At 43.2% G+C, this 26,176-nt stretch overlaps 1 protein-coding gene across 3 annotated transcripts; it reads left to right on the plus strand.

The window, feature by feature from the left end:
• The first annotated feature begins 597 nt into the window (after positions 1-597).
• On the plus strand, positions 598-21,264 carry LOC139370561 (uncharacterized). 3 transcript variants are annotated; one of them, XM_071110134.1, is made up of 16 exons: positions 598-712; positions 1,046-1,122; positions 4,772-5,094; positions 5,809-5,913; positions 6,054-6,169; positions 12,349-12,628; positions 13,389-13,670; positions 14,522-14,599; positions 17,714-17,937; positions 18,023-18,081; positions 18,177-18,391; positions 18,550-18,806; positions 19,277-19,411; positions 19,516-19,663; positions 19,881-19,907; positions 20,146-21,264. In XM_071110134.1, exons 1-16 carry the CDS (start codon positions 611-613, stop codon positions 20,454-20,456), a joined length of 2,739 nt encoding a protein of 912 aa, XP_070966235.1. In that variant the 5' UTR covers positions 598-610; the 3' UTR covers positions 20,457-21,264. The 3 variants fall into 3 exon arrangements, with proteins under 3 accessions (XP_070966235.1, XP_070966236.1, XP_070966237.1); XM_071110135.1 differs by having other exon boundaries at positions 605-712; positions 1,049-1,122; XM_071110136.1 differs by having other exon boundaries at positions 620-712; positions 13,392-13,670.
• Positions 21,265-26,176: the final 4,912 nt, after the last annotated feature.

The following is a 26,176-nucleotide window of genomic DNA, read 5'->3' on the forward strand; positions in this document are numbered from 1 at the left end:
GGTGAATGGCACGACAATGGGCCTCAGGATCTCCTCACGGTATCTCTGTGCATTCAAATTGGCATTGATACAATGCAATTGTGTTTGTTTTCAGTAGTTTATGCCTGCCCATACCATAACCCCACCTCCTCCACAGGGGAAACTCTGTTCACAACGTTGACATCAGCAAACCGCTCGACCACACGACGTCATACACGTGGTCTGCGGTTGTGAGGCCAGTTGAACATACTGCTAAATTCTCTAAATTAACATTCATTTCTTTGGCAACAGCTCTGGTGGACATTTCTGCAGTCAGCATGCCAATTGCACACTGTGACAAAACTGCACATTTTAGACTGGTCTTTTATTGTCCCCAGCAGAAGGTGCACCTGTATAATGATCATGCTGTTTAATCATCTTCTTGATATGCCACACCTGTCAGGTGGACAACATTTGAGAGAAATTAGGATTTTTGTGCATGTGGAACATTTCTGGGATATTTTATTTCAGCATGAAACATGGGACCAACACTTTACATGTTGCATTTATATTTTTGTACAGTGTAGTTTGAACACAAGAGGGCAGCACGCAGTACATAGCACGCTAACATACAGTCTGCATAGAACAAGGGATGACTGCTGAAAACGAAAGTAAATTCAGAATCTGTAAAACTCTTCTTTCATATTTTCCTGTGCTGCTGGCACTTTTTGTGTTTAAAATGGAACCATCCATGGTAAGAAATTGTTTATAGGGAAATTTATAGGGAAATTTCACAAATGTTAGGTAAATGTCCATGTAAAACTTTGTTTACAGAAAAGTAGGCTACGTTATATTTTCATATTCCATTGACATCAACAAGGAAGTGGGAGATAGACTTGATTAAGAAATATAATTTCTTTAATGGATGAAACAATGCAACTACATGTGATTATGTTGCTGATATGCCTACATAGAATGTCTGGGTTAAAATCTACATTGTAGATAGTAAACCTTTCTGATTTTAATCACATAACATTAAGAGACCAAACATAGCAACTTACTTCCTACTTGATTTCATCTCATAAAGCAGTTACCGGGCTTCTGCTTCTGGGAGCCAGGCAAAGAAGAGCCACCCGATAAACTCCCCCGTGACTCCGCTAGAATGTGAGTGGAGATTAATGAGCCTGATATAAACAACTCTCTTTTATTGCATCGTTTTCATTAATTGAGTGAAATTCATGTGGAACATTGAAGTAAATACAGCATGTGGTGGTGGAACGGGAACAGTGACCAAATCAAATCAAATGTATTTATATAGCCCTTCTTACATCAGCTGATATCTCAAAGTGCTGTACAGAAACCCAGCCTAAAACAGCAAGCAATGCATGTGTAGAAGCATTGTGGCAAGGAAAACCTTTATTTAACTAGGCAAGTCAGTTAAGAACAAATTCTTATTTTCAATGACGGGTTAACTGTCTGTTCAGGGGTAGAACGACAGATTTATACCTTATCAGCTTGGGGATTTGAACTTGCAACCTTCCGGTTACTAGTCCAATGCTCTAACCACTAGGCTACCCTGCTGCCCCTGCTATTAGGGCTGTGCCGGGTGGAGATTATAACAGAACATAGCCAAGATGTTAAAAAATTCATAAATGACCAGCGTGGTCAATAATAATAATCACAGTAGTTGTCGAGGATGCAGCAAGTCAGCACCTCAGGAGTAAATGTCAGTTGGCTTTTCATAGCTGATCATTCAGAGTATCTCTCCCGCTCCTGCTGTCTCTAGAGAGTTGAAAACAGCAGGTCTGGGACAGGTAGCACGTCCAGTGAACAGGTCAGGGTTCCATAGCAGGCAGAACAGTTGAAACTGGAGCAGTCCACTGGAGTGGACTGGGGACAGCAAGGAGTCATCATGCCAGGTAGTCCTGAGGCATGGTCCTAGGGTTTAGGTCCTCAGAGAGAGAGAAAGAGGGAATTAGAGAGAGCATACGTAAATTCACACAGGACACCGGATAAGACAGAAGAAGTACTCCAGATATAACAAACTGACCCAAGTCACCCGATACATAAACTACTGCAGCATAAATATTGGAGGCTGAGACAGGAGGGGTCAGGAGACACTGTGGCCCCATCCGATGACACCCCCGGACAGGGCCAAACAGGAAGGATATAACCCAACCCACTTTGCCAAAGCACAGCCCCCACACCACTAGAGGGATATGTTCAACCACCAATTTACCATCCTGAGACAAGGCCGATTATAGCCCACAAAGATCTCCGCCACGGCACAACCCAAGGGGGGTGCCAACCCAGACAGGAAGATCATGTCGGTGACTCAACCCACTCAAGTGATGCACCCATCCTAGGGACGGCATAAAAGAGCACCAGTAAGCCAGAGCCCCTGTAATAGGATTAGAGGCAGAGAATCCGAGTGGAGAGAGGGGAACCGGCCAGGCAGAGACAGCAAGGGCGGTTCGTTGCTCCAGAGCCTTTCCGTTCACCTTCACACTCCTGGGCCAGACTACACTCAATCATATGACCCACTGAAGAGATGAGTCTTCATTAAAGACTTAAAGGTTGAGACCGAGTCTGTGTCTCTCACATGGGTAGGCAGACCATTCCATAAAAATAGAGCTCTATAGGAAAAAGCCCGATCTCAATAGGAAAATGTCCGATCTCTCCAAAAGAATGTGGTGATCGATGGTATCAAAAGCAGCACTAAGGTCTAGGAGCACGAGGACAGATGCAGAGCCTCGGTCTGACTCCATTAAAAGGTTATTTACCACCTTCACAAGTGCAGTCTCAGTGCTATGATGTGGTCTAAAACCAGACTGAAGAGTTTTGTAACATTGTTTGTCTTCAGTAAGGCAGTGAGTTGCTGTGCAACAGCTTTTTCTAACATTTTTGAGAGGAATGGAAGATTCGATATAGGCCGATAGTTTTTTATATTTTCTGGGTCAAGGTTTGGCTTTTTCAAGAGAGGCTTTATTACTGCCACTTTTAGTGAGTTTGGTACACATCCGGTGGATAGAGAGCCGTTTATTAGGTTCAACATAGGATGGCCAAGCACAGGAAGCAGCTCTTTCAGTAGTTTAGTTGGAATAGGGTCCAGTATGCAGCTTGAAGGTTTAGAGGCCATGATTATTTTCATCATTGTGTCAAGAGATATAGTACTAAAACACTTGAGTGTCTCCCTTGATCCTAGGTCCTGGCAGGGTTGTGCAGACTCAGGACAACTGAGCTTTGGAGGAATATGCAGATTTAAAGAGGAGTCCGTAATTTGCTTTCTAATGATCATGATCTTTTCCTCAAAGAAGTTCATGAATTTATTACTGCTGAAGTGAAAGCCATCCTCACTTGGGGAATGCTGCTTCTTAGTTAGCTTTGCAACAGTATCAAAAATACATTTTGGATTGTTCTTATTTTCCTCAATTAAGTTGGAAAAATAGGATAATCGAGCAGCAGTAAGTGCTCTTCGATACTGCACGGTACTGTCTTTCCAAGCTAGTCAGAAGACTTCCAGTTTGGTGTGGTGCCATTTCCGTTCCAATTTTCTGGAAGCTTGCTTCAGAGGTCGGGTATTTTCTGTATACCAGGGAGCTAGTTTCTTATGACAAATGTTTTTATTTTTTAGGGGTGCAACTGCTTCTAGGGTATTGCGCAAGGTTAAATTGAGTTCCTCAGTTAGGTGGTTAACTGATTTTTGTCTTCTGACGTCCTTGGGTAGGCAGAGGGAGTCTAGAAGGGCATCAAGGAATCTTTGTGTTGTCTGAGAATTTATAGCACAACTTTTGATGCTCCTTGGTTGGGGTCTGAGCAGATTATTTGTTGCGATTGCAATCATAATAAAATGGTGGTACGATAGTCCAGGATTATGAGGAAAAACATTAAGATCCACAACATTTATTCCATGGGACAAAACTCAGTCCAGTGTATGACTGTGACAGTGAATAGGTCCAGAGACATGTTGGACAAAACCCACCGAGTCGATGATGGCTCCGAAAGCCTTTTGGAATGGGTGTGTGGACTTTTCCATGTGAACATTAAAATCACCAAAAATGTGAATATTATCTGCTATAACTACAAGGTCCGATAGGAATTCAGGGAACTCATTGAGGAACGCTGTATGTGGCCCAGGAGACCTGTAAACAGTAGCTATAAAAAGTGACCACAACAACTTTTTCTGAATAAAGAGTTCAGGTGTAATCTATGTTCTGAATTAGCGGTTTATATGCATGTGTCTATTTTCTATAATATATTTATGTTCGTTTTTGAGTGGCATGTGTTCCGAAATAGACAATAGTGTGCCATGTTGCATTTCAGCATCGTTCTGTCCTTCAGAAAAACTCTTATTTTATATTGTCCAACTTGTTTGATCATTTGAAATCCATTGGCAACAAAACAAGGACATTATCAAATAGTTATACCTGATGTTTTTGTTGCACTTCATAGTGTTTATCTGCCATTTCAATGGCATCATTTTACTGTTAAAACTTTGGTTCTGCGTGGATTCTATTATAAATATTGAACAAGAATAGTATATGACACATGCACATAAGACTGCAATGTATTCTGCTTGAACAACATCATTCAAAAGAGAAGTGCTAATATTCTCCCATTGGCCAGTTTATCAAAAGGTATAATCTACCTCTTTTCAGAAGGAATTCTCAATCAGAACGAGCTAATTTAATTCAGAACAGGTTTCTTTATTTAGATTGAGGTGTTAAAACAAGGGTGAGCTCTTATTTATTTTATTAGATGTTTTTAGACTGCATATAAACATGTTCAATGTGTGCTTGTTTCTTGTGTCCAGGTTGACAATACTTTATGAGCAGTCTGTGTTGAGGGCTGAGGAGCTGAAAGAGAGAAGCTATTTGGGTCTTCCAAATCAGCTGCTGCCCACTCTGGAGGAGCTAAGCACAGAGGAGTTGAGGAGATTTCAGTTGTACCTGACTGGTGACCAGCTGCCTGGCTTGCCTCCTGTCCCAGAGAGCCAACTGGAGAGGGCTGGCTGGCGGAAGACAGTGTTAACCCCCCAGAAATACAGCCCTGAGAATGCTGTGAAGATCACAGTGGGCATCCTGAGAAGGATGAACCGGAAAGATCTCATTGAAAAGTTAGAGAGAGATCACAGAGGTAACACAGCAAAACAAAAGATCTATGTTAACAATGCCAAAGTAAGTGAAGTAGATAATAAACATAAGTGAAATAAACAATACAAATGAACAGTAAAGATTACACTCACAAGTTCCCAAAGAATAAAGACATTTCAAATGTCAGATTATGTCTATATGCAGTGTAGTAACAATGTGCAAATATATAAAGTACAAAGGGGAAAATAAATAAACATAAATATGGGTTGTATTTACAATGGTGATTGTTCTTCACTGGTTGCCCTTTTCTTGTGGCAACAACAGGTCACAAATCTTGCTGCTGGAATGGCACACTGTGGTATTTTACCCAGTAGAAATGGGAGTTTATCAAAATTGGCTTTGTTTTCTAATTCTCTGGGGATCTGTGTAATCTGAGGGAAATATATGTCTCTAATATGGTCATACATTTGGCAGGAGGTTAGGAAGTGCATCTCAGTTGCCACCTAATTTTGTGGGCAGTGTGCATATAGCCTATCTTCTCTTGAGAGCCAGGTCTGCCTACAGTGGCCTTTCTCAATAGCAAGGATATGCTCATTGAGTTTGTACATAGTCAAAGCTTTCCTTAAGTTTAGGTCAGTCACAGTGGTCAGGTATTCTGTCACTGTGTACTCTCTGTTTAGGGCCAAATAGCATTCTAGTTTGCTCTGTTTTTTTGTTAATTATTTCTAATGTGTCCCTCTCTCTCTATATATATAAGGGAGCACCCATGCTTCTGCCTCTACACTGCCTCACTCTGCTTCCTCCGTTGGGCAGTCCAGCATCTTGACAGGTCCCAGTCAGGGAGCAGAAGGGACTTTGGAGCGTGAGTGGACATTGAATATATAGCCTGAAATCAACCACTCTATCATAGCTAATGTACTGCATTATTTTTTAAATGAATAGTAAACAACAGCATGGGGTGGGGATGTAGGGGAACAGTGTGTGACTCTTTTCTGTGTCCAGGTGGAACCTATCTGGTGAGAGGCTTGGATCTCTTAGAGGTGGGGTCAGCGAGGAAGAGGAGGAGAAGGTACAGACCGAAGATTCTGACTGGCAGTCTGAAGAAGAGAAAGCAAGAGGTAAGACTAGTGGCTATTTCTAAGGGTTTGTCATTGTGAGCAAAGATTAAAACAATATTGTGTGTGTTCATGGACCATTCCCTATGAACGGTGTCACCATTTGGTGCTTACCTATGGATTTAAACCAAACGTTCCATACATATTTGCCCATGGAGGAAGTGGACCTGAATGCCAAAACATTCAGCCTTTCCGGGAAACTTAAGGCGAGAGATGCTGCTTATAAACACGGTAAAGTGTCTGGGGACAATTGTATGGTTAAACAGTACAAATATGGCCTACGCAGATCGATCAAGATGGCAAGACAAAAGTGGAGGATCAATTCAGCGGGTAGGATATTAGGCGTATGTGGCAGCGGCTTCTAACAATCACGGATTACAAAAATAATTCCAGCCACGTCGTGGACACCAACGCCGCCCTACTGGATGAGCTAAACACCCTTTTCTCACACTTCGAGCAAAACAACCCTGAGTTGCCGAGGAGAGCCCCTGTGGACAACAGGAGCTGTTTGTTTATGGTCTCCATGGAGTGGCATATGTAAGTCATTCAACCGTGTTAACTCTCGCAAGGCTTCCGGCCCAGATAGCATCCCTAGCCGCTCCCTCAGAGCATGTGCAGACCAGCTAGCTGTTGTGTTTTTGGAGATTTTCAATCTCTCTCTAGCTCAGGCCATTATCCCCATGTTTCAAGATGTCCACCATGATCTCAGTTCCCAAGAAAAGGAACTGAACTGAATGACTACTAACTCGTAGCACTCACATCCATCGTTATAATAACTGCTCCGAGAGGCTAGTCAAAGACTATATCACCTTCTCCCTCCCTGACACGTTCAACCCTCTCCAATTCGCCTACCACCCGACAGATCCACCGACGACGCAATCGCCATTGCTCTGCACACTGCCCTCGCCCACCTGGACAGGAGGAATGTATATGTGAGGATGCTGTTCATCGACTACAGCTCGGCCTTCAATACCATAGTGCCCTCTAAACTCCCCATAAAGCTCACAGTACTGGGACTGAACTCCATATGCAACTGGGCCTGGACTTTCTGGTGGAAATCCTACCTTTAACTAATAACGAGGAGAGGCAAAGTCAACAATCAATTAAGGTATTACTTTTATTACTTTTATTTTATTTCACATGTGTGGGTGGTCGCCCCAACCACACATGTGAAATGGAGTGAGAGCCTCTCGTTCAAAGAATGCAGGAGCATTTGTATAGTCTGTCACACCCTGACCATAGTTTACTTTGTATATTTCTATGTTTTGGTTGGTCAGGGTGTGATCTGAGTGGGCATTCTATGTTACATGTCTAGTTTGTCCAGTTCTATGTTCGGCCTGATATGGTTCTCAATCAGAGGCAGGTGTTCGTCATTGTCTCTGATTGGGAACCATATTTAGGTAGCCTGGGTTTCACTGTGTGGTTGTGGGTGATTGTCCTTAGTGTTAGTTTGCACCAGTTTAGGCTGTTTCGGTTTTCATTACGTTTATTATTTTGTAGTGTTTGTATTTAGATTCGTGTTGCTATAGTCACAATAAACATGGATCGCAATCTACACGCCGCATTTTGGTCCGACTCTCCTTCTCATCAAGAACACCGTTACAGAATCACCCACCACAAAAGGACCAAGCAGCGTGTCAACAGGCAGGAGCAGCGCGAGGAGATGCGCAATAAGGATTTCTGGACATGGGAGGAAATCCTCGACGGGAGAGGACCCTGGGCTAAACCAGGGGAGTGTAGCCGCCCAAAGGTGCAGCGGGAGAGGAAACAACAGGAGCAGCCCAAAGAGGAGTACAGTATGGAGTATACGACTTGGGAGGAGATCGACAGGTGGGCGGCCGACCCAGGGAGAGTGCCTGGGATTCGATGGAGCAGTGCGCGGAAGGTTATCAGAGAATGGAGTTGGCGAAGCAGGCACGGCGGCGCGGAAGGAAGCCCGAGAGGCAGCCCCAAAAATTTCTTGGGGGGGGGGCTAACAGGGAGTATGGCTACGCCAGGTAGGAGACCTGCGCAAACTCCCTGTGCTTACCGGGGGGCTAGAGAGACCGGGCAGGCACCATGTTATGCTGTGGTGCGCACGGTGTCTCCAGTGCGGGTGCATAGCCCGGTGCGGTATATTCCAGCTCCACGTGTCGGCCGGGCTAGATTGAGCGTCGAGCCTAATGCCATGAAGCCGGCTCTACGCAGCTGGTCCCCAGTGCGTCTCCTTGGGCCGGCTTACATGGCACCAGCCTTGCGCTCGGTGTCTCTGGTTCGCCTGCATAGCCCAGTGCGGGCTATTCCACCTCGCCGCACTGGCAGGGCGACCGTGAGCATTCAACCAGGTAAGGTTGGGCAGGCTCGGTGCTCAAGAGCTCCAGTGCGCCTGCACGGTCCGGTTTTTCCAGTACCACCTCCACACCCCAGCCCTCCGGTAGCAGCTCCCCGCACCAGGCTTCCTGTGTGTGTCCTTGGCCCAGTACCACCAGTGCCAGCACCACGCATCAGGCCTACAGTGCGCCTCGCCTGTCCAGCGCTGCCAGAGCCTTCCTCCTCTTCAGCGCTGTCGGAGTCTCCCGCCTCTACAGCGCTGTCAGAGCTTTCCGCCTCTACAGCGCTGCCGGAGTCTCCCGCCTGTTCGGAACTGCCAGTCTGCAAGGAGCTGCCAGTCTGCAAGGAGCTGCCAGTCTGCAAGGAGCTGCCAGTCTGCAAGGAGCTGCCAGTCTGCATAGAGCTGCCAGTCTGCAAGGAGCTGCCAGTCTGCAAGGAGCTGCCAGTCTGCAAGGAGCTGCCAGAGCTGCCAGTCTGCAGGATGCCGCCAAAGCTGCCAGTTTGCAAGGAGCCGCCAGAGCTGCCAGTCTGCAAGGAGCCGCCAGAGCTGCCAGTTAGCATGGAGCAGCCAGAGCCGCCAGTCAGCATGGAGCAGCCAGGGCCGCCAGTCAGCATGGAGCAGCCAGGGCCGCCAGTCAGCATGGAGCAGCCAGGGCCGCCAGTCAGCATGGAGCAGCCAGGGCCGCCAGTCAGCATGGAGCAGCCAGAGCAGCCAGTCAGCATGGAGCAGCCAGTCAGCATGGAGCAGCCAGAGCTGCCAGTCAGCATGGAGCAGCCAGAGCTGTCAGTCAGCATGGAGCAGCCAGTCAGCATGGAGCAGCCAGAGCTGCCAGTCAGCATGGGGCAGCCAGTCAGCATGGAGCAGCCAGAGCTGCCAGTCAACCAGACTCTTCCAGATCTGCCAGTCGACCAGACTCTTCCAGATCTGCCAGTCGACCAGACTCTTCCAGATCTGCCAGTCGACCAGACTCTTCCAGATCTGCCAGTCGACCAGACTCTTCCAGATCTGCCAGTCGACCAGACTCTTCCAGATCTGCCAGTCGACCAGACTCTTCCAGATCTGCCAGTCGACCAGACTCTTCCAGATTCTCCAGTCGACCAGGATCTGCTAGATCCAACTACCTGCCTGGGCTTCCTCTCAGTGCTGAGCTTCCTCTCAGTGCTGAGCTTCCTCTCAGTGCTGAGCTACCCATCAGTCCCGAGCTACCTCTGTCCCGAGCTGCCCCTCTGTCCCGAGCGGTCTTTAAGGAGGGTCACCTATCTAGGGACGCTAAGGAGGTGGACCAAGACTATTATGGAGTGGGGTCCACGTCCAGCGCCAGAGCCGCCACCGCGGACAGATGCCCACCCAGACCCTCCCCTATAGGTTCAGGTTTTGCGGCCGGAGTCCGCACCTTGGGGGGGGGGGGGGGGTACTGTCACACCCTGACCATAGTTTACTTTGTATATTTCTATGTTTTGGTTGGTCGGGGTGTGATCTGAGTGGGCATTCTATGTTACATGTCTAGTTTGTCCAGTTCTATGTTCGGCCTGATATGGTTCTCAATCAGAGGCAGGTGTTCGTCATTGTCTCTGATTGGGAACCATATTTAGGTAGCCTGGGTTTCAATGTGTGGTTGTGGGTGATTGTCCTTAGTGTTAGTTTGCACCAGTTTAGGCTGTTTCGGTTTTCATTACGTTTATTATTTTGTAGTGTTTGTATTTAGATTCGTGTTGCTATAGTCACAATAAACATGGATCGCAATCTACACGCCGCATTTTGGTCCGACTCTCCTTCTCATCAAGAACACCGTTACATAGTCGAGCTACCCCATGCAAGAATCTGCAAAACCCGTGACCCTATGCATGCGTGTGTGTGTGAGGGGAGACAACTGGGTGAAAAGATTGACTCAGTCTGTCCCAACTGAGTGAGGACAATAGGGGCCAGAATGACAGGAAGTCACTACAGACATACTTCCTCTAACAGTAGCTCAACGGTTCTCCCAAGTTGGGCAAGCACGCGCCTTTGACTGTCGGCCCAGATGATGTATGTTCGTACTGGTCAAACACACACATACACAAAACATGAACTTTCGCCCAGAAACAGGCTCCAAACATAACAACAGCTCTATCACTGGTGTGCAGAATATAACACTTTTCTCTGTCTCCAGTTAAGCTAAGAGGAGCCACTCTTGGCTGAGTGGCCAGACATCATGGGGTCATTCTACACACAGAGAACAGTTAGAACAGAACTCTATTAATGTGCACACACACAATCTTATATGAGTTAGTTTCTTTATTAATTTAAAGCCCAATGCCGAGGCTTAAAGAAGGATATTTTAGTACACAAGCATTAGTATGGTTTAACTTCAAAATGCCCTCACAACTTCCTGACAGGCCGCCCCCAGCTAGTGAAGGTGGGCAACATTATCTCCTCCACACTGATCCTCGACGCGGGGGCCCCACAAGGTTCCGTCCTCAGTCCCGTCCTGTACTCCCTGTGTACCCACGAATGTGTGGCCTCGCACAGTTCCAACTCCATCACCAAGTTCGCTGACGACACGAAAGTAGTAGGCCTGATTACCAACAACGATGGGACGGCCTACAGAGAGGAGGTCGTTACTCTGACCAGGTGCCAGGTGAACAACCTCTCCCTCAATGTCAGAAAAACAAAGGAGCTGATTGTGGACTTCAGGAGGAACCAGGTTGGGCAAGCCCCCATCCATGACCGCCGTGGAGACGGTCAAAAACGGCGTACAACATCTCTGAGGAACTGAAATAGTCAAATCACACCGACACCATGGTGAAGAAGGCAAGACAGCGACTGTTTACCCTCAGGAGGCTGAAGAAATTTGGCCTGTCCTCGAGGACCCTCACAGTGTTTTACAGCAGCACCATCCAGATCATACTGTTGGCCTGCATCACAGCCTGCTACGGCAATTCCACCGCCTCTGACCGTAAGGCACTACAGAGGGTGGTACACTCAGCTGAATGTCGCGTAGTGGCAGCACACACAACACCAGGTGTCAAGGGAAGGCCAAGAAGATCATCAAGGACCTCAGCCACCCGAGCCATGGCCTGTTCTCCCCTCTTCCATCACTCAGACATGAGAGTACACTCTTCCCCATAGGGGAACCCTTTTTGGTGCTGGGTAGAACTGTTTTTATAGAGGGTTCTGCATAGAAGGGTACTACCAATAACCATTTTATAATCTAAAGGTTCTTCCTAGAACCCTCTATGAAGGGTTCCACCGAGAACCCTTTTATCTTTGGAGAGTTCTTCCTTGAACCATCTATGAACGGTTCCACCAGCCTAATTAGCCTTTATAATGTGATTATTTATGACAATGGAACAACTATCTCAGTAACAGGTGCAACTACTGACAGATTTAATTAATTTAGAAAAATGTACGATATTTATCTTTGTGTAGCATAAAATTAATCAAACAATCAATGTACGTTCAAAAACACAGATATTAAAAAAAAACTTTCTGAAAATCACCCTAGCCAATAGCTTCTACCCCCAGACTACCTGCCTCCCCATTTTGGTATAATTGACGTTTAAGGTTCAAATATGTACATATTTACAACAATAAAACATTTTTGCAAGAAATTATAAGATAGTTTGACAACCCTGTTTGTAAGCTTTTAAATGATATTATCCACAACCGTTTTATCTTTTCCAGTGATGACGACATGATGTCTCATGATGCGGTATGCAAAATATGCACCTTTATCTCCTGAATGTTTTGGCATTCAGGTCCAAAAAGTTTCACTTTCTGAGAACTTCTACAATGGGCAAATGTGTATGGAAGGTTTCTTTCAAATCAAAAGGGATGCTGTCAAAAGTGACTGAATTCAAATGGATTTACCCTTGTGTTGTTTTCCCTATAGGGACCCACAATGCTGTCTGTCCCAAATCTTCTACTGGAAACTCTAGAGAAGCTGAGCAGAGTCAAGCTGAAGAGGTTTCAGTGGCATCTGACTGAGGATGTTTTGGACAAACTTCCTCCCATTCCAGAGAGCCAGCTGAAGAACTCTGACTGGCAGGACACAGTGGATCAGATCATGCAGACCTATGGCCCTGAGAAAGCTGTGGAGATCACAGTGGTGGTCCTGAGGTTGCTGTACCGGAATGATCTTGCTGAAGTCTTAGAGAGATCTCATAGAGGAGGTAACACAGCATGACTGACAAATATATTCATTACAAATGCATGTCCTTGTTTTATAGCCACAGTTACTCTCTGAATCTCAGCCGAGACTGAAGGAGAAGGTATATGTGGCATCAGGAAAACGGCCTATGTGGCATCAGTAGTAGTCATATACTGTGCATTAATTACAGTCCCAAAATGGACTAAAAAGTGTTAAAACAATAACTTTGGACATAAAGCTAGTATTTTCTAAAACAAGAACGACTGATATGAGGGGTACTTGTAACATCTCTGCTTTCCTTGGAATTTTTGAAGGTTGGGTTTTGATTTCAAGCAATACCCACTAACACAGGGTGTTCACTCGTAAATGATCTCTCGGAGCACTCCGAGTGCACACGGATGCTCCAGTTTGTCACGTTCTGACCTTAGTTCTGTTATATCTTTGTTTTAGTATGGTCAGAGCGTGAGTTGGGTGGGCAGTCTATGTTTGTTTTTCTATGTTGGTTTTGGAGTTCGGCCTAGTATTGTTCTCAATCAGAGGCAGCTGTCAATTGTTGTCCCTGATTGAGAATCATACTTAGGTTGCCTGGGTTTCACTTTTGGGTTGTGGGTGTTTGTTTTTTGTGTGAGTGTTTGGTCCACACGGTACTGTTTTCGGTTTTGTATATTCACGTCATCGTTTGTTGTTTTGTTCGAGTGTTCTATTGTCTTTGATAAAAAACATTATGGACACTTACCACGCTGCGCATTGGTCCTCCGATCCTTCTCGCTACTTCTCCTCAGAAGAGGAGGACGAGAACCCTTACAGAAACACCCACCACCAAAGGACCAAGCAGCGTGGTGACGAGAGGCAGCGATACCTGGAGAACTGGACTTGGGAGGAGATATTGGACGGCAAAGGACCCTGGGCTCAGGCTGGGGAATATCGCCGCCCCGAGCCAGAGCTGGAGGTAGCGAAAGCGGAGAGGCGGCGGTATGAGGCAGCACGGCAGCGCGGCTGGAATCCCGAGAGGCAGCCCCCAAAATGTATTGGACGGGGGCACACAGGGAGTATGGCGAAGTCAGGTAGGAGACGGTACTGTTTTCGGTTTTGTATATTCACGTCATCGTTTGTTGTTTTGTTCGAGTGTTCTATTGTCTTTGATAAAAAACATTATGGACACTTACCACGCTGCGCATTGGTCCTCCGATCCTTCTCGCTACTCCTCCTCAGAAGAGGAGGACGAGAACCCTTACACGGTTGAAGAGTGATCTCACAATAGCAGTCAAGCACTGAAGCTAACTGGCTAAAGTTGGCTAGGTTGATAGCTACTTCCAGACACAAATGAGAGAACACCTCACTCTGAATATTTTACTCGTCCTAGCAGAGCTGGTTAGAGTATTTCTATGTTATCTTGATGGGTTAATGACTGTAACTGTGTTACTGGTAAGACAACACATAAGAAACACCCACATCAAAGCACGCGTTCAAGACACACATTTTGTCTTTTCAGTGGCATTGCTTAATGAGGAGGAGGAAAACGGAGGTGAAAGCAGTTAATATTTAAAGTAAAGATTCACACATATTGAATGTCTTTGTGCATCTCTGAGCAATTGTCAATCAATTCCTTGGGAAAGGTCATGTTTTCATGTGTATCTGAGCTATTGCCATTCAAGCAGGCAGAAATTAAATTGGTGTGACGTAGCACTGTGATAAAGCCACTCTCACTACACTGGAAGTGAATAGGAATACGACTTTTAGATCGCGAAAACATCCATCATACATGTCAGATTATAATACTGGCCGAAGTCATAATGTGGGAGGTTGTCTTCTCTCGAATGAGCCATTGATAATATTTTTGTAATATTCCTACCTCAAGAAATATGTAATTTAACAGAGGGTCTAACACATTTCTCCTATTTGTCTGCCTTTTCAGCCCAGGGTGCATTGCATGGTAAAGTTGCGAATTACAGACTCAACTCTTTGAGGCACACCGATCTGCAGGATGAACATGGTGAGATTGTTGACTCCTAAATTGATAGTGCAGTTTGTTTAGGCGATTTTACAGCTAACTAGCTACTTCACATGCTGATATTGACTTTGGTATTATTGTGTGTTGCTACGTTAACTAGCGAGCTAACTAGCTAACCAGCCAGCCCATAGAGAGAGCATTGCAATGTGGGTTTTGTTGTCGACTTGAGCTGCAACAGATTTCCACAACAACTTTAAATGTTGTTACCAGCCTTATTATAATGAGAAAATTTTCACAAAAAATATTGTTCTCACATATTAGTGTTATGTATGGTTTGAGTGGTTTTGGGTGGATTTTTTGTTTAAGGTCTGTATTTCTGACATCAAATCAAAGTTTATTGTGCTCAGGATACAACATGTGTAAACGATAAAGTGAAATGCTTACTTGTGATCTCTCCTCAACAGTGCAGTACAAATATCGACATCAAAATAATCAAAGTAAACTATGAAGTCAGATTACAAAGTCTAAATATGAACAAATTAGTAATGTGGGAAATCCACTCACTCGACAGTTAAGTACACTCATCTAGTACTGGGTTAGACCCTCTTTTGCCTCAAGAACAGCCTGAATTCGGAATTGTTCGTTGCTCAATTAGTGTGGGGAAAACAGTACATCACCATCACCATCCAAATCCTGACTGCCATCAGCATGACACAACAGGAACCGGGATTAGTCGAACCAGGCAATGTTTTTCCACTCCTCAATTGTCAAGTGTTGGTGATCTTCTTGTGTTTAGCTGATAGGAGTGGAACCCGGTGTGGCTGTCTGCTGCATTAGCCCATTAGTGACAAGGATCGACGAGTTGTGCGTAGGGCTGAATCATGAGTCATGACTGCAGTAAAAAGTCTAGCATAATGATGATGATTAATTGCATATGCTCAAGCTTGAAAAAAACAATACATATCCGGTTGCATTTACGCATGGCAATACTAGCCTATACTCTAGCCTATACTCCAAAATGAAACAAATGCCGAGTTAGCCTACAATTATAATTAATTTGTATTTGATTTTGAATAGCTTAGTAACAGGGCATTTTTTATATTTTCATAATTAATATGCTGACACATTACCTTTAGCTACAGAATAAAGTGCGTTTCCATCGTGCGTTTCCATCTCCACCCCTCTCTCCTTCATTTCTTTCTCGAGCGCGCAGAGAGGGGTGTCAAAAGTGAAATTAAATATGTTTTGTTGGAATAACATGTTACTATCGATGTTGTCGACAGATTTCACTTGGTTTCCCAAATTAAGCACTGGGTAGCAGCAGGAACAGAGTCGGAGAGCCCATGGCATGCAGAGATTGGGCAGAATATCACCTGTCCCGTGTAGCCTACCCAGCAGGAAAGTGGCCTCCGGATCACATGTCTTTTTTCCCCATGAGAGAAATTATATATTTTTTGTACATATGGAACATTTCTAGAATCTTTTATTTTAGCTCATGGGACTAAGCCCTATTTTTGGTCAATAAACAGTCTCTATATATATACTTCCATAAATTATTTTGACTGGTACAGGGGGACCTTCAGATGAGTCTTGAGGCCTGTGGGCGTCCTAGAGCAAAACAACATGTGCTTGTTTGTGATAGTCTCACCTTTACACAGAGGGGTCATGTTAGTGTGTATCCCAAACTGTTCGGATGCTACAGACAGAAGTTGGCAGATCGGCTGTACCGACTTCAGACGAGTCCCAAGATGCTTGTGGGGGTCATAGAGCAAAACGGAGAACACCATTGTGTTCGTGAGAGTCTCATCTTTCATAAAATACTGAACAAAAATATAAACGCAACATAAAACAATTTCAATTATTTTACTGAGTTACAGTACTGTACAGTTCATATGAGAAAATCAGTACATTTTAATAAATGTATTTGGTCTAATCTATTTCACATGACTGGGAATACAGATATGCATCTGTTGATCACAGATACCTTTTCAAAAATTACCTCACAATGGGCCTCAATATCTTGTCATGGTATTTCTGTGTATTCAAATTGACATTGATAAAATGCAATTGTTTTCGTTGTCCTTAATTTATGCCTGCCCTTACCATGACCCCCACCGCCACCATGGGGCACTCTGTTCACAACATTGACATCAGCAAACCGCTCACTTGCTCACATGACACCATACACATGGTCTGTGGTTGTGAGGCCAGTTGGCCAAATTCTCGAAAGCATGGGACCAGCACTTTACATGCTGCGTTTATATTTTTGTTCAGTGTAGTTTAGTTTCGGACGCGTATGGTAGTGAAATTAATGTTACATTTTCTGGCAACAGCTCTGGTAGACATTCCTGCAGTCAGCATGCCAACTGCACGCTCCCTCAAAACTTGAGACATCTGTGGCATTGTGGTGTGTGACAAAACTGCACATTTTAGAGTGGCCTTTTATTGTCCCTAGCACAAGGTGCGACTGTGTAATGATCATGCTGTTTAATCAGCATATTGATATACCACAACTGTCAGGTGGATGGATTATCTTGGCAAAGGAGAAACGCTCACTAACAGGGATGTTAACAAATTTGTGCGCAACATTTTAGAGAAATTATATTTTTGTGCATATGGAACATTTCTGGAATCTTTTATTTCAACTCATGAAACATGGGACCAACACTTTACATGTTGCGTTTATATTTTTGTACAGTGTAGTTAATTTCGGACGCTACAGACTAATTCGTGAAAATACTTTCTGGATGTCTCATGGTCTGACAAACACAAACATCTAGCTCTGTCACCTTCCACCGCAGATGTGGAAGTGTTACATAGGCAGATTGAGTGGATTGCAACGCATCCAATGCAAAAAAAACATATCTCTAGCTTAAACTGATGGATTTTTATGGGGATTTTTGTATCATGCTAATTAGATTTCCGATGGGGCTCGGACATTGACCTTAGGGGTGCAGGTGAATACAGGTCTGTGTAGGTAGACAGCTAGGGGTAGCTGTTCAGCAGTCTTATGGCCAGGAAGTAGAAGCTGTCTCGGAACCTTTTGTTCCGAGACCTGATGGTCCGATACTGTCTGGCAGATGGTAACATAGAGAACAGTCCCATTGAGTTGACAAATATTTGTTTGTGACTGACACACACACTCCCTCTTTCTAGTGCCTGTCTGCTCATACCGGGGCTCCAGAGAAAAATCCTCATCTTTAAAAAAAAGTGAGACGACATGGTATGTCTCACCGGGCATTCTTACACCTGCCAGTTCTACCATATCTTGCTCTTGCTCTGAGAGTGACCTTGAGGAGGAACACGTCCAACTTGTTGGCAGTCCTTCTAGTGCCTCGGATAGAGAAGCATCGGATACCAAAGCTGTTGACTCTCTCTCTGTAAGAGCCTCACCTGAACGAAATACCATTGTTAGATCTATTTCAACAAACTATTGGTTCAATAACTATTGTTTTTACATTTTAGAAGCCTGCGACTCCTTATCAATTTGAACCTAAAACATGTGTGAACAAGGGAACATACTGGTAATGTTGTTTAACTTGATATTGCCTTTTTTATTGATACAATTCAGGGAAAGCACAAAATTACCATTCTTCATTTGTGTTGTTCTGCCCTACAGGTTCCAGTGCCCCCATGCAGGTCTGTTCCAGTGCAGTATAACAGGACTAGTATTTGAGATGGAGGGGGAGGGAGAGGTGCTCTATTGGACAGTCCCTTGGAACAGGAGGCTTCTAGCCCAGAGAGGCAAGAGGCCTGCAGGGCCCCTGTTTAAGTTTACATGTCTCCAAGGTTCTGTCGGTCAACTACACCTCCCACACTGTGAGCTCTATGATCGTGAGTGGTGATTTGATAAATGTCCTAATACTTTACGACTGATTTGATTCTGAAGGAGCATATGCTTTTCATTTACCTATCATCTGCATCAACATTGTTTTGATTGTCATAAAAATCTCAGCATGTCATGAAATTCTATAAATATATTTTTTTCCTAGAGGGTGGATGTGAGTTCCTGTCTGTAGCCCATGTGACTGATGCCAAAAAAGTGGAATTTATCGATGACCTTGAGCTAACAAACACACATGTCATAATAAATGTCACTGGATTCTCTAAGTATGGCATCGTCAGTGAAGAAGGCAGGCCCATCTCCCCTATCGATACCCTTGTCTTGTTATTCTACCAACTCCCAGATGTTGACAAGAGGTCCATCCTGAAGGTTTTGTTGCTTCCCAGTAATGTTGTACTCAAGGAGGTAGGCATATCATAAAACCCTATACTTTTGCTGGAATTCAATTAAATACACACTGAATAATGCAGAACATTATCACTGTGTCACAAAAAGGCAGACATGCTTTGAGTAATGTATCTACCCAGTATAGCCAGAAGAGGACTGGCCACCCCTCAGAGCCTGGTTCCTCTCAAGGTTTCTTCCTATTTTACTGCCTTCTAGGGAGTTTTTCCGAGCCACTGTACTTCTGCCTCTGAACTTCTTGCTCTTAGTTTTTTGGTGGGTAACTGCTGATGTAAAAAAGGGCTTTATAAAATCCATTTGTTGATTGACGTAGATAAGGTTTACCATACAAAACCAAGCATTACAAACCCATAATGAATATGAGTGAAGCATTATTATGTGTTTAATGTGTGAGATACATCCTCAGAGTATTTCTTCTTGACTCAATTGAAGCACAATTTATCTGTCCATTCCTTATCTGTCTTCTCAAGGTACTGGAGGAAAGGAGAAGCAGCAATGGGGATAGAGAAATCTACCTTGAAACAACTTCTCACTGCCAACTCACCCCGAAGCAAGAATACACCCTCTCCACCGATCTTACAGATAACCATCGAATAAAACCAACGGTGATATCTGAGATGAGCTAGAAAATGTTGCTTGCCAATTATTTTATTACCTTGTGTATTCAAATGTAATAATTTGATTGACATAACTAACTCTTCTTTTACAGAAAGCATCATTTGTTGATTTCCAGTCCTATGAAAACTACATTCCAACATTTCAGCTGTTCATGCAATCGATTGTTAAGGAAGCAAATATTTTTCTGAACGAAAATGGCAGTGATGAATTTGTATGGGATGGACTTGTCTGGCTTCCAGGTAACTGAAAGTGAAAGGTCAAAGTGCGCAATCCACATGTGCAAGAAGTACTAGAACCATTGGTCATTTTGCTGTTGTCATTTATTTTGATCAATATGTTTTATTTATTTGTAAAACAATGTTATTTATGATAGTGTATTTATATTATCATGATGACTTATTGAAATAGATGCAGTCTTTCATCAGATAGCAACAACAATGTGTTTCTCATCCACAGCCTCACCAACAGAATTCACCTCTACAGGTAACTTTACTCATCACAACTTCTACTTTGCCATTCGTGATGAGGCTATCTCACAATTTAAGCAATAATTATGGAAAAATCTAAATCAAATAAATCCAATTAAAATCTATTTAAGATGCACCATTGTAGCTATCCTAATGGTCCTGAGTTGTCTATTATTATTATTACTTTTAGCGATTTAAATTTTTTATTTTGGATGTCAAGACTCAATTTTAAATATGTATTTTTAATTTCCCAGTTTTGGCCCCTCCACCTGCAACTCCTTCTATCCCCCCTGGTCGAGCCTTCATTACAAAACACAGAATGGCGCTAGAGATTCGTCTGGGAGTCTTGCGACCCATACTCCTGCGTCTCCAGCAACCGGACCAGGGGGTTCTGATTGACGAGGAGAGGGAGGAGGTGCTCAGCTTAACCACCAAGACCCTGCAGAACCAAGCTCTGCTGGACATGGTGATCAGAAAGGGGGCCCGCGCCCAGGAACACTTCTACCAAGCCCTGAGAGAAGCAGACCACTGCCTGGTTGAAGACCTGGAAGAGCCGACATCCTGAGAGGTGGTGATAGACACAAGAAGATCAGAGTGTATTTAATGAGGAGCCATCCTGATCAGAGGTGGTTGGTGTGTAAAGTGTTAACCCCACCCAGGATATGACAGCACTTTCACCAGGTTGAATTCACTAGACACCAAGTGGACTGAAATAGGGAGGTGATATAGAATTTTGTTATGAAATTACATAAATGTCAATTATCCTACTCGGTCTGCAACCCAGAGTGTGTAAAGTTCTGGTTTAAACGAAACAGACAGAATTCCCAGCTCACAATTAGTCAAATCCAAGTTTATTCACGAGACCTCTACTGTGCATATACAAAGATGTTCCTTTTATAACATTCTTCTTTAGCTACGCACACACATGCACACTAACATTAGGATACTATCTTCTTCTCCTGAATTCTCACCAGTTTATCACTACCCAGCTGACAGTTCCAGTCCCCCCCAGATAAGAGAAACCTGGAGTGGTACTCCCTGTCCTATCTCCCCAGAGTTCTAGCCGGGTCGGTTCAAACATAGGTTAAGGAATCCCTTTGTTTTCTTTCGGCACATACATACATTCTTCTATTCCCCAGTCCAACCTAGTTGGACATAGGTTTATTATTTTTAATTACTCCTTGTCCCTGCAACATAACCTCTAAACCCTAATGGTTAAGTTTCTGGGTAGAATTATTTAATAATTTATCTTAAACCTTATAAATTATTTTATCAGTCCACCTTTTAATGACTAAATAATTCACAAAAATATATCAAACACTATATGGAAACAAATGTTATACAAGAATAAACCAAACCAATACATGTATTTACATTCGATTCCTCATCAGTGACTGTTCTACGCCTATATCCAATTATAACTCTTCCGGTTTAGGATTTTCATCAACATTTTCATGAAAGGAACAGCCTCCAACTAAACATTGAAAACAGTCTCATCTAACATTGGCTCCTCGTAATTAAAAGAAACAGAGCAATCTCCTAGGCCTGGAAGTCTGTATTCGTCATCCCACTGGTCGGAGCTTGGAATCGTTCCGTATCTTACCATCTGTTGCATCATTGACCTCTCCAGAGACCTAGTGATCAAACCTCTCATACACAGAATCAAACAACACCCACACAGAACCAAAACACTCATACAGGTGAAAGTTGCCCACAGCACAGTGATTATAACATTTTTCCATTTTCCAAACATACTGAGTTTAATTCCCTGAGTTCTCTGCTAATTCGTGAGCTAATGTGGTTAAACCAGCCAAGGCCTTGGTCACTGATCCGTCTAGAGCTGTGTTATTTAAAAAATAAACGTACAGCAATGAACCCCTATCATTCTACATACCCCCCCCTTTTCTGCCAATTAACATATTGAAAGTCAGTCTATTTTACCAGGTCATGAGGGAGGTGACAGATAATTGATCAGATAACCCCTTTACTGCATCCCCAGTATCATTCACGTATTTCTGTTGAATATAATAGATGTCATTCATCCAATCCACATTTTGATTTATTGTCAACCACCAAAATAATGTAGTTGTTAAGCCTTCACCTATTTGCTTCATCTGGAACTTCCCTGAGGATGCCAGTAGCATCCATCTAGACTCCCATCCTGGTCAAAACTCTTCTTGTGCCTACTTAGCCTCCAATAACTGGCCTCTGATGACTAACTCCAACTGGTTGGACCAATAACCGCAGGATGCAAGTTCCTAACCACCCTCTTTGGTAGTTTCTGTCGTATGCATCCTTTGCTGGTACGAGCTCACCCTACATCAGTTATAGGTGCTGTGAGGTTAAGAATTTTCTCCTGTACTTCCAAACCTAAGTCAGTCACATTAACGATTACCTTTCAGCCATTAAAATCATCTAAGTTCTCGGTGCCTTTCTTGTATCTATAACACTGGTACTCATCAGGAGTTAAAGTGAACCGAGGTGGGTTGGTCGAGTACTTCAATCTGGCCAACCCAATCCCTGTAAAGTGATTTGCTTTCCTAGGGAATTGTTTAATGTTTACCTTAAATCCTGCATCGGGATCTTCTTTGACTCCTTATTCTGTAAGGCACTCATCAGTGTATTATATAGTTTATCTTTTACTTCTTATCAATGACAATGGCGTCCTATAATTAGGATTTGGATGTATCAGAAAGGTTACCGAGACTATGATGCATCTCAGAGCCCCTACTCTTCCCAATAAACGGCAACCCTCTCCTGCCCTTAGTCGGTCTGCTAGGTACCCCCCCATACTCACACTTCTAGGATCACCCACAGTGATAAACGGTCGGGATAGGAAATCTTCGTTAAAACCTCTAGTGACTCCCCATCCCGCATGCAGGAGCGTATGACAATTATCCCGCTTAAGGGATGGGTAGCGTCAAGAAGTTCAGAACCTGGTATGGGCCTTCCCAATGGGGCTGCTTCCAGTCTATTCTCCTCAGGGACTGGATCCACAACCCAGTCTCCTTGTTGGATTGAGTGAATCCCCTTCTCCTGTAATTCACCTGTTGGGCACAAAATCTTGGACATACGGGTTTGGTTACCAAACAGTCTTCTCATGTGTTCTGCTAGTATATCTTCAACTTCTATGTCTACCTGTTCTGGTCCCTAACTCTGGCATTCTATTTGTTCTACCTGACTAGCTAAAATGTCATCCATTATTTAAAGACCGAGATCCTAGTAAACCAACTCTAGGGATAGTATCTCTACCTAATATTTGTACTACCATAATCGTGTCCGCCAAGTAAGTTGGGAACGCTTCTACCCATTTGCTATATTTATCTATTATAATAAAAATGTAAGTAGGTCCTTATCATCTAGGACACAACGTCTTTCCTAACCTGCAGTGTTTCCTAACCTGCTCTACCATCCTTCCTCTAACCTGCTTTCTGTCTAACCTGGTGATTGTTCTGTACACATATAACACAACATGAACAATTTTTTTTTAAAGAGTTAGTTATTCCGTATGCTACAAAGTGTTGTCTAATTATCCCTACCATCCCTCCGGTTGATACGTGGCTCTGCCCATGTATCAATATTGCTACATATCTAAACAATGACTTAAGTAGTTCTGTTACTATCCATTACTTTATTATGAGCCTCACACTTACAAATAGCTAACTTTTCTGGCAAAAGTACAGCCTCTCATAGATTCAAAATCAACTGACCGAAATCTCTACTGGGGCTGCTTTCTTTGTCAAAACCTTGGAGAATTGCACTGTGCATCTCTTTCTCTAATTACACTCCCCCTCTACCAAGTCCTCAAAGGTGGGGGGTAATCTTTTTTATGGCCTCTGGCTTTCTGTGGGAGTGACAGCCACATTCAACAGATTTATGTAGACGTAACCTGGAGTTCCGGACTGGAGTGCATGCCTGCCCTCCCAACGTCTCATGTTTCATAACCAATGGAGCATACAGTCTCTCCGCTGATGTCCGAAATCTGAACAATCAAAATCTTTTCCCCATTTCTTGTCGATGTCAAATAGGACTTCTGTTCCTTTTGCAATGCCAGATCAATAGTAACCAATTCGAAAACTTCACAATCAGTGTTTACAACAGAATCCTGAACCTCCTCCTCACTAGAGTCTATTCCCCCGCTCCCCATAATTAGTCCTGCCTCAATTCCCCTTCCTCTTCTGAGTCTTGGTGCTCATAGTGAACTGCATATCTCTTCACCTCACCTAGCTCGGCTCGCCCTCACCCTACTAAGTTCTGTTTAATGATACGGCTTATCTCGGGACGCATTCCACTGAGGAAAGCAATTATTAATTGTTGACTATAAGGGGCATTGGGTCCCTCCACTGCAGGGGATTCTTTTAACCCACTATTTAGAGTTAAACACAACCTTTAATCTTTCTAGGTATTGACTTACACTCTCTCTGTCTCCCTGTTTGTCCTCAGATTTTAGAAAAATCACCATGTCTATTGTATTGATCTCAAATATTATTACATAGTTCATTAAGTTTATCTTGTCCTCTCAATGATCCTGGATCACCACAGATGTCATACATTCCTGTCCCGTTGGCTTAGAATATGTCCTGAATACTTAACATAAGTCTACCATTAGTCCAAGGCTATACCATTTCTTTCTTCTCTTTGGTTCAAATTACAAATATGTCAAAGAACTATAAACTCCATCATAATTAACAATTACACAAATTACCTTAAAATCAGTATTACAAATTACCTTAAATTCATTGTCCAAATGGCCCTCCCGTGAGGCTGATCAGACCACAAAGGAAAGCCATGATAGAGGTCAAAAGTCATATCACCCTTTCAAATAAGTATTTCTTACTATACTATACAAATTCAAGAAAAAACATCAAACATTTTCTACATGTTGTATCCCAGGTTCCCAGAACACAATAATTAACGTGTTTAAATAAAATTCAGAAAATAAAACTTCTAATATTCCATATGTGTGTGTACCCTTTTAAGATATCGTGTCTCTAGGAAACATGGAAATCTCCTCAAACCCAAAGGCAACCCCCAGGTTCTAAACAAATAAAAACATTTCCAGGCCTTTTCAATTTGGTAGAAACATGCCTCTATCTCTATCTACAGCCCCCCAAAAAACATTTCCAAAGAGAAAACGAAGCACTCCTTTTCCCAGAAAAAAACACTTGGTCAGCATTCATTATACTACCCCGATTCAGAAACCCAAACGTTGACTACAAACAAAACCTAATAATACTGATAAATCCATTGTACTCCCTCCAATCATTAGTTTTAAACTTCCTCAATGGTTATATGTACTTAATTAAACATGCGCTACCCTTGGAAACAATACTGTACTTTAAATCTATGAAATCCCCCTACTACTTGACTAGTTTGGTCCAAGCTTGCTTTGCAACATTAAAACCCATTCAGTCTGTCTGCAAACAGTCTCTCAAAATGCTTGATAGGAATACCCTGCCATTAGACATATACAACTGTGTCCCTGTAAAATAAAATTAACTCTACCTGCAATCCACTTTACTGACCTGACGTTCTTCCACGTAATGGAAACAGATTATAATGTTAAAATACATTAGCTTCCTGTTTAAATTCACTAGTGTTACCTAAACAATCAAACCAAAAAAACAATCATCAAAAACTATCACGAATCGTAAAGGTTTTAACTATTCAGTCCTGTAATTCCTCTCAGACAAATATAAACCAACTTACCTATTCTTTCCCGCAGGCGAAAACATAACCCCTACTCAGAGTTCTGCTTTAATTCTATCGTAAGAGTAAAAGCAAACTTTCCAACTTTCTCTTCTCTTTCGGCTTCACCCTTATGAAATGTCCCAAATGTAAAAGTACCATGTACTTCGCTAAATTTTATCAGTCAATGCATAAGAATGAAAAACATTTCGGTGGGCACCACTCTAACGCCATAATTTCTCCACTATTATTTAGAATTTATTTAATTTAGGTAACTGTCTCTTCTATGATACAGTAATTTAAATACGACTCTATTCTCAATACATTATTCCAGCAGATCATTTAGGCAACCAACACCGTCTTGCATCTCTATTATTTTGAATGAATTAGTCTCTCAATTTAACCTAAACAATCTCTTTAAAAGTTCAATTTATCCCTTAATGAAACAAACATTAACGACCATATTTTTCCAGGCAAAACATACCAATAGACTCTGAAGTCAGGAAGAATGAGTTTGGTGTCAGCCAGACTAACACACTGTGGCTTAACCCTGGCAAATGCTAACATCCTTTGTGATGAGATAGTTTCCTATGTGCT

This window comes from Oncorhynchus clarkii, chromosome 17 (genome assembly GCF_045791955.1).
Source record: "Oncorhynchus clarkii lewisi isolate Uvic-CL-2024 chromosome 17, UVic_Ocla_1.0, whole genome shotgun sequence".
Lineage (NCBI taxonomy): Eukaryota > Metazoa > Chordata > Actinopteri > Salmoniformes > Salmonidae > Oncorhynchus > Oncorhynchus clarkii.

Bases quoted from the DNA above. Each gene is read 5' to 3' on its own strand.
- LOC139370561 (XM_071110134.1), top strand. From the start codon at position 611: ATGACTGCTGAAAACGAAAGTAAATTCAGAATCTGTAAAACTCTTCTT. The intron at 18,392-18,549 runs GTGAGTGGTGAT...TTTTTTTCCTAG, and splicing joins ACACTGTGAGCTCTATGATC to AGGGTGGATGTGAGTTCCTG. The intron at 19,412-19,515 runs GTGATATCTGAG...CTTCTTTTACAG, and splicing joins ACCATCGAATAAAACCAACG to AAAGCATCATTTGTTGATTT.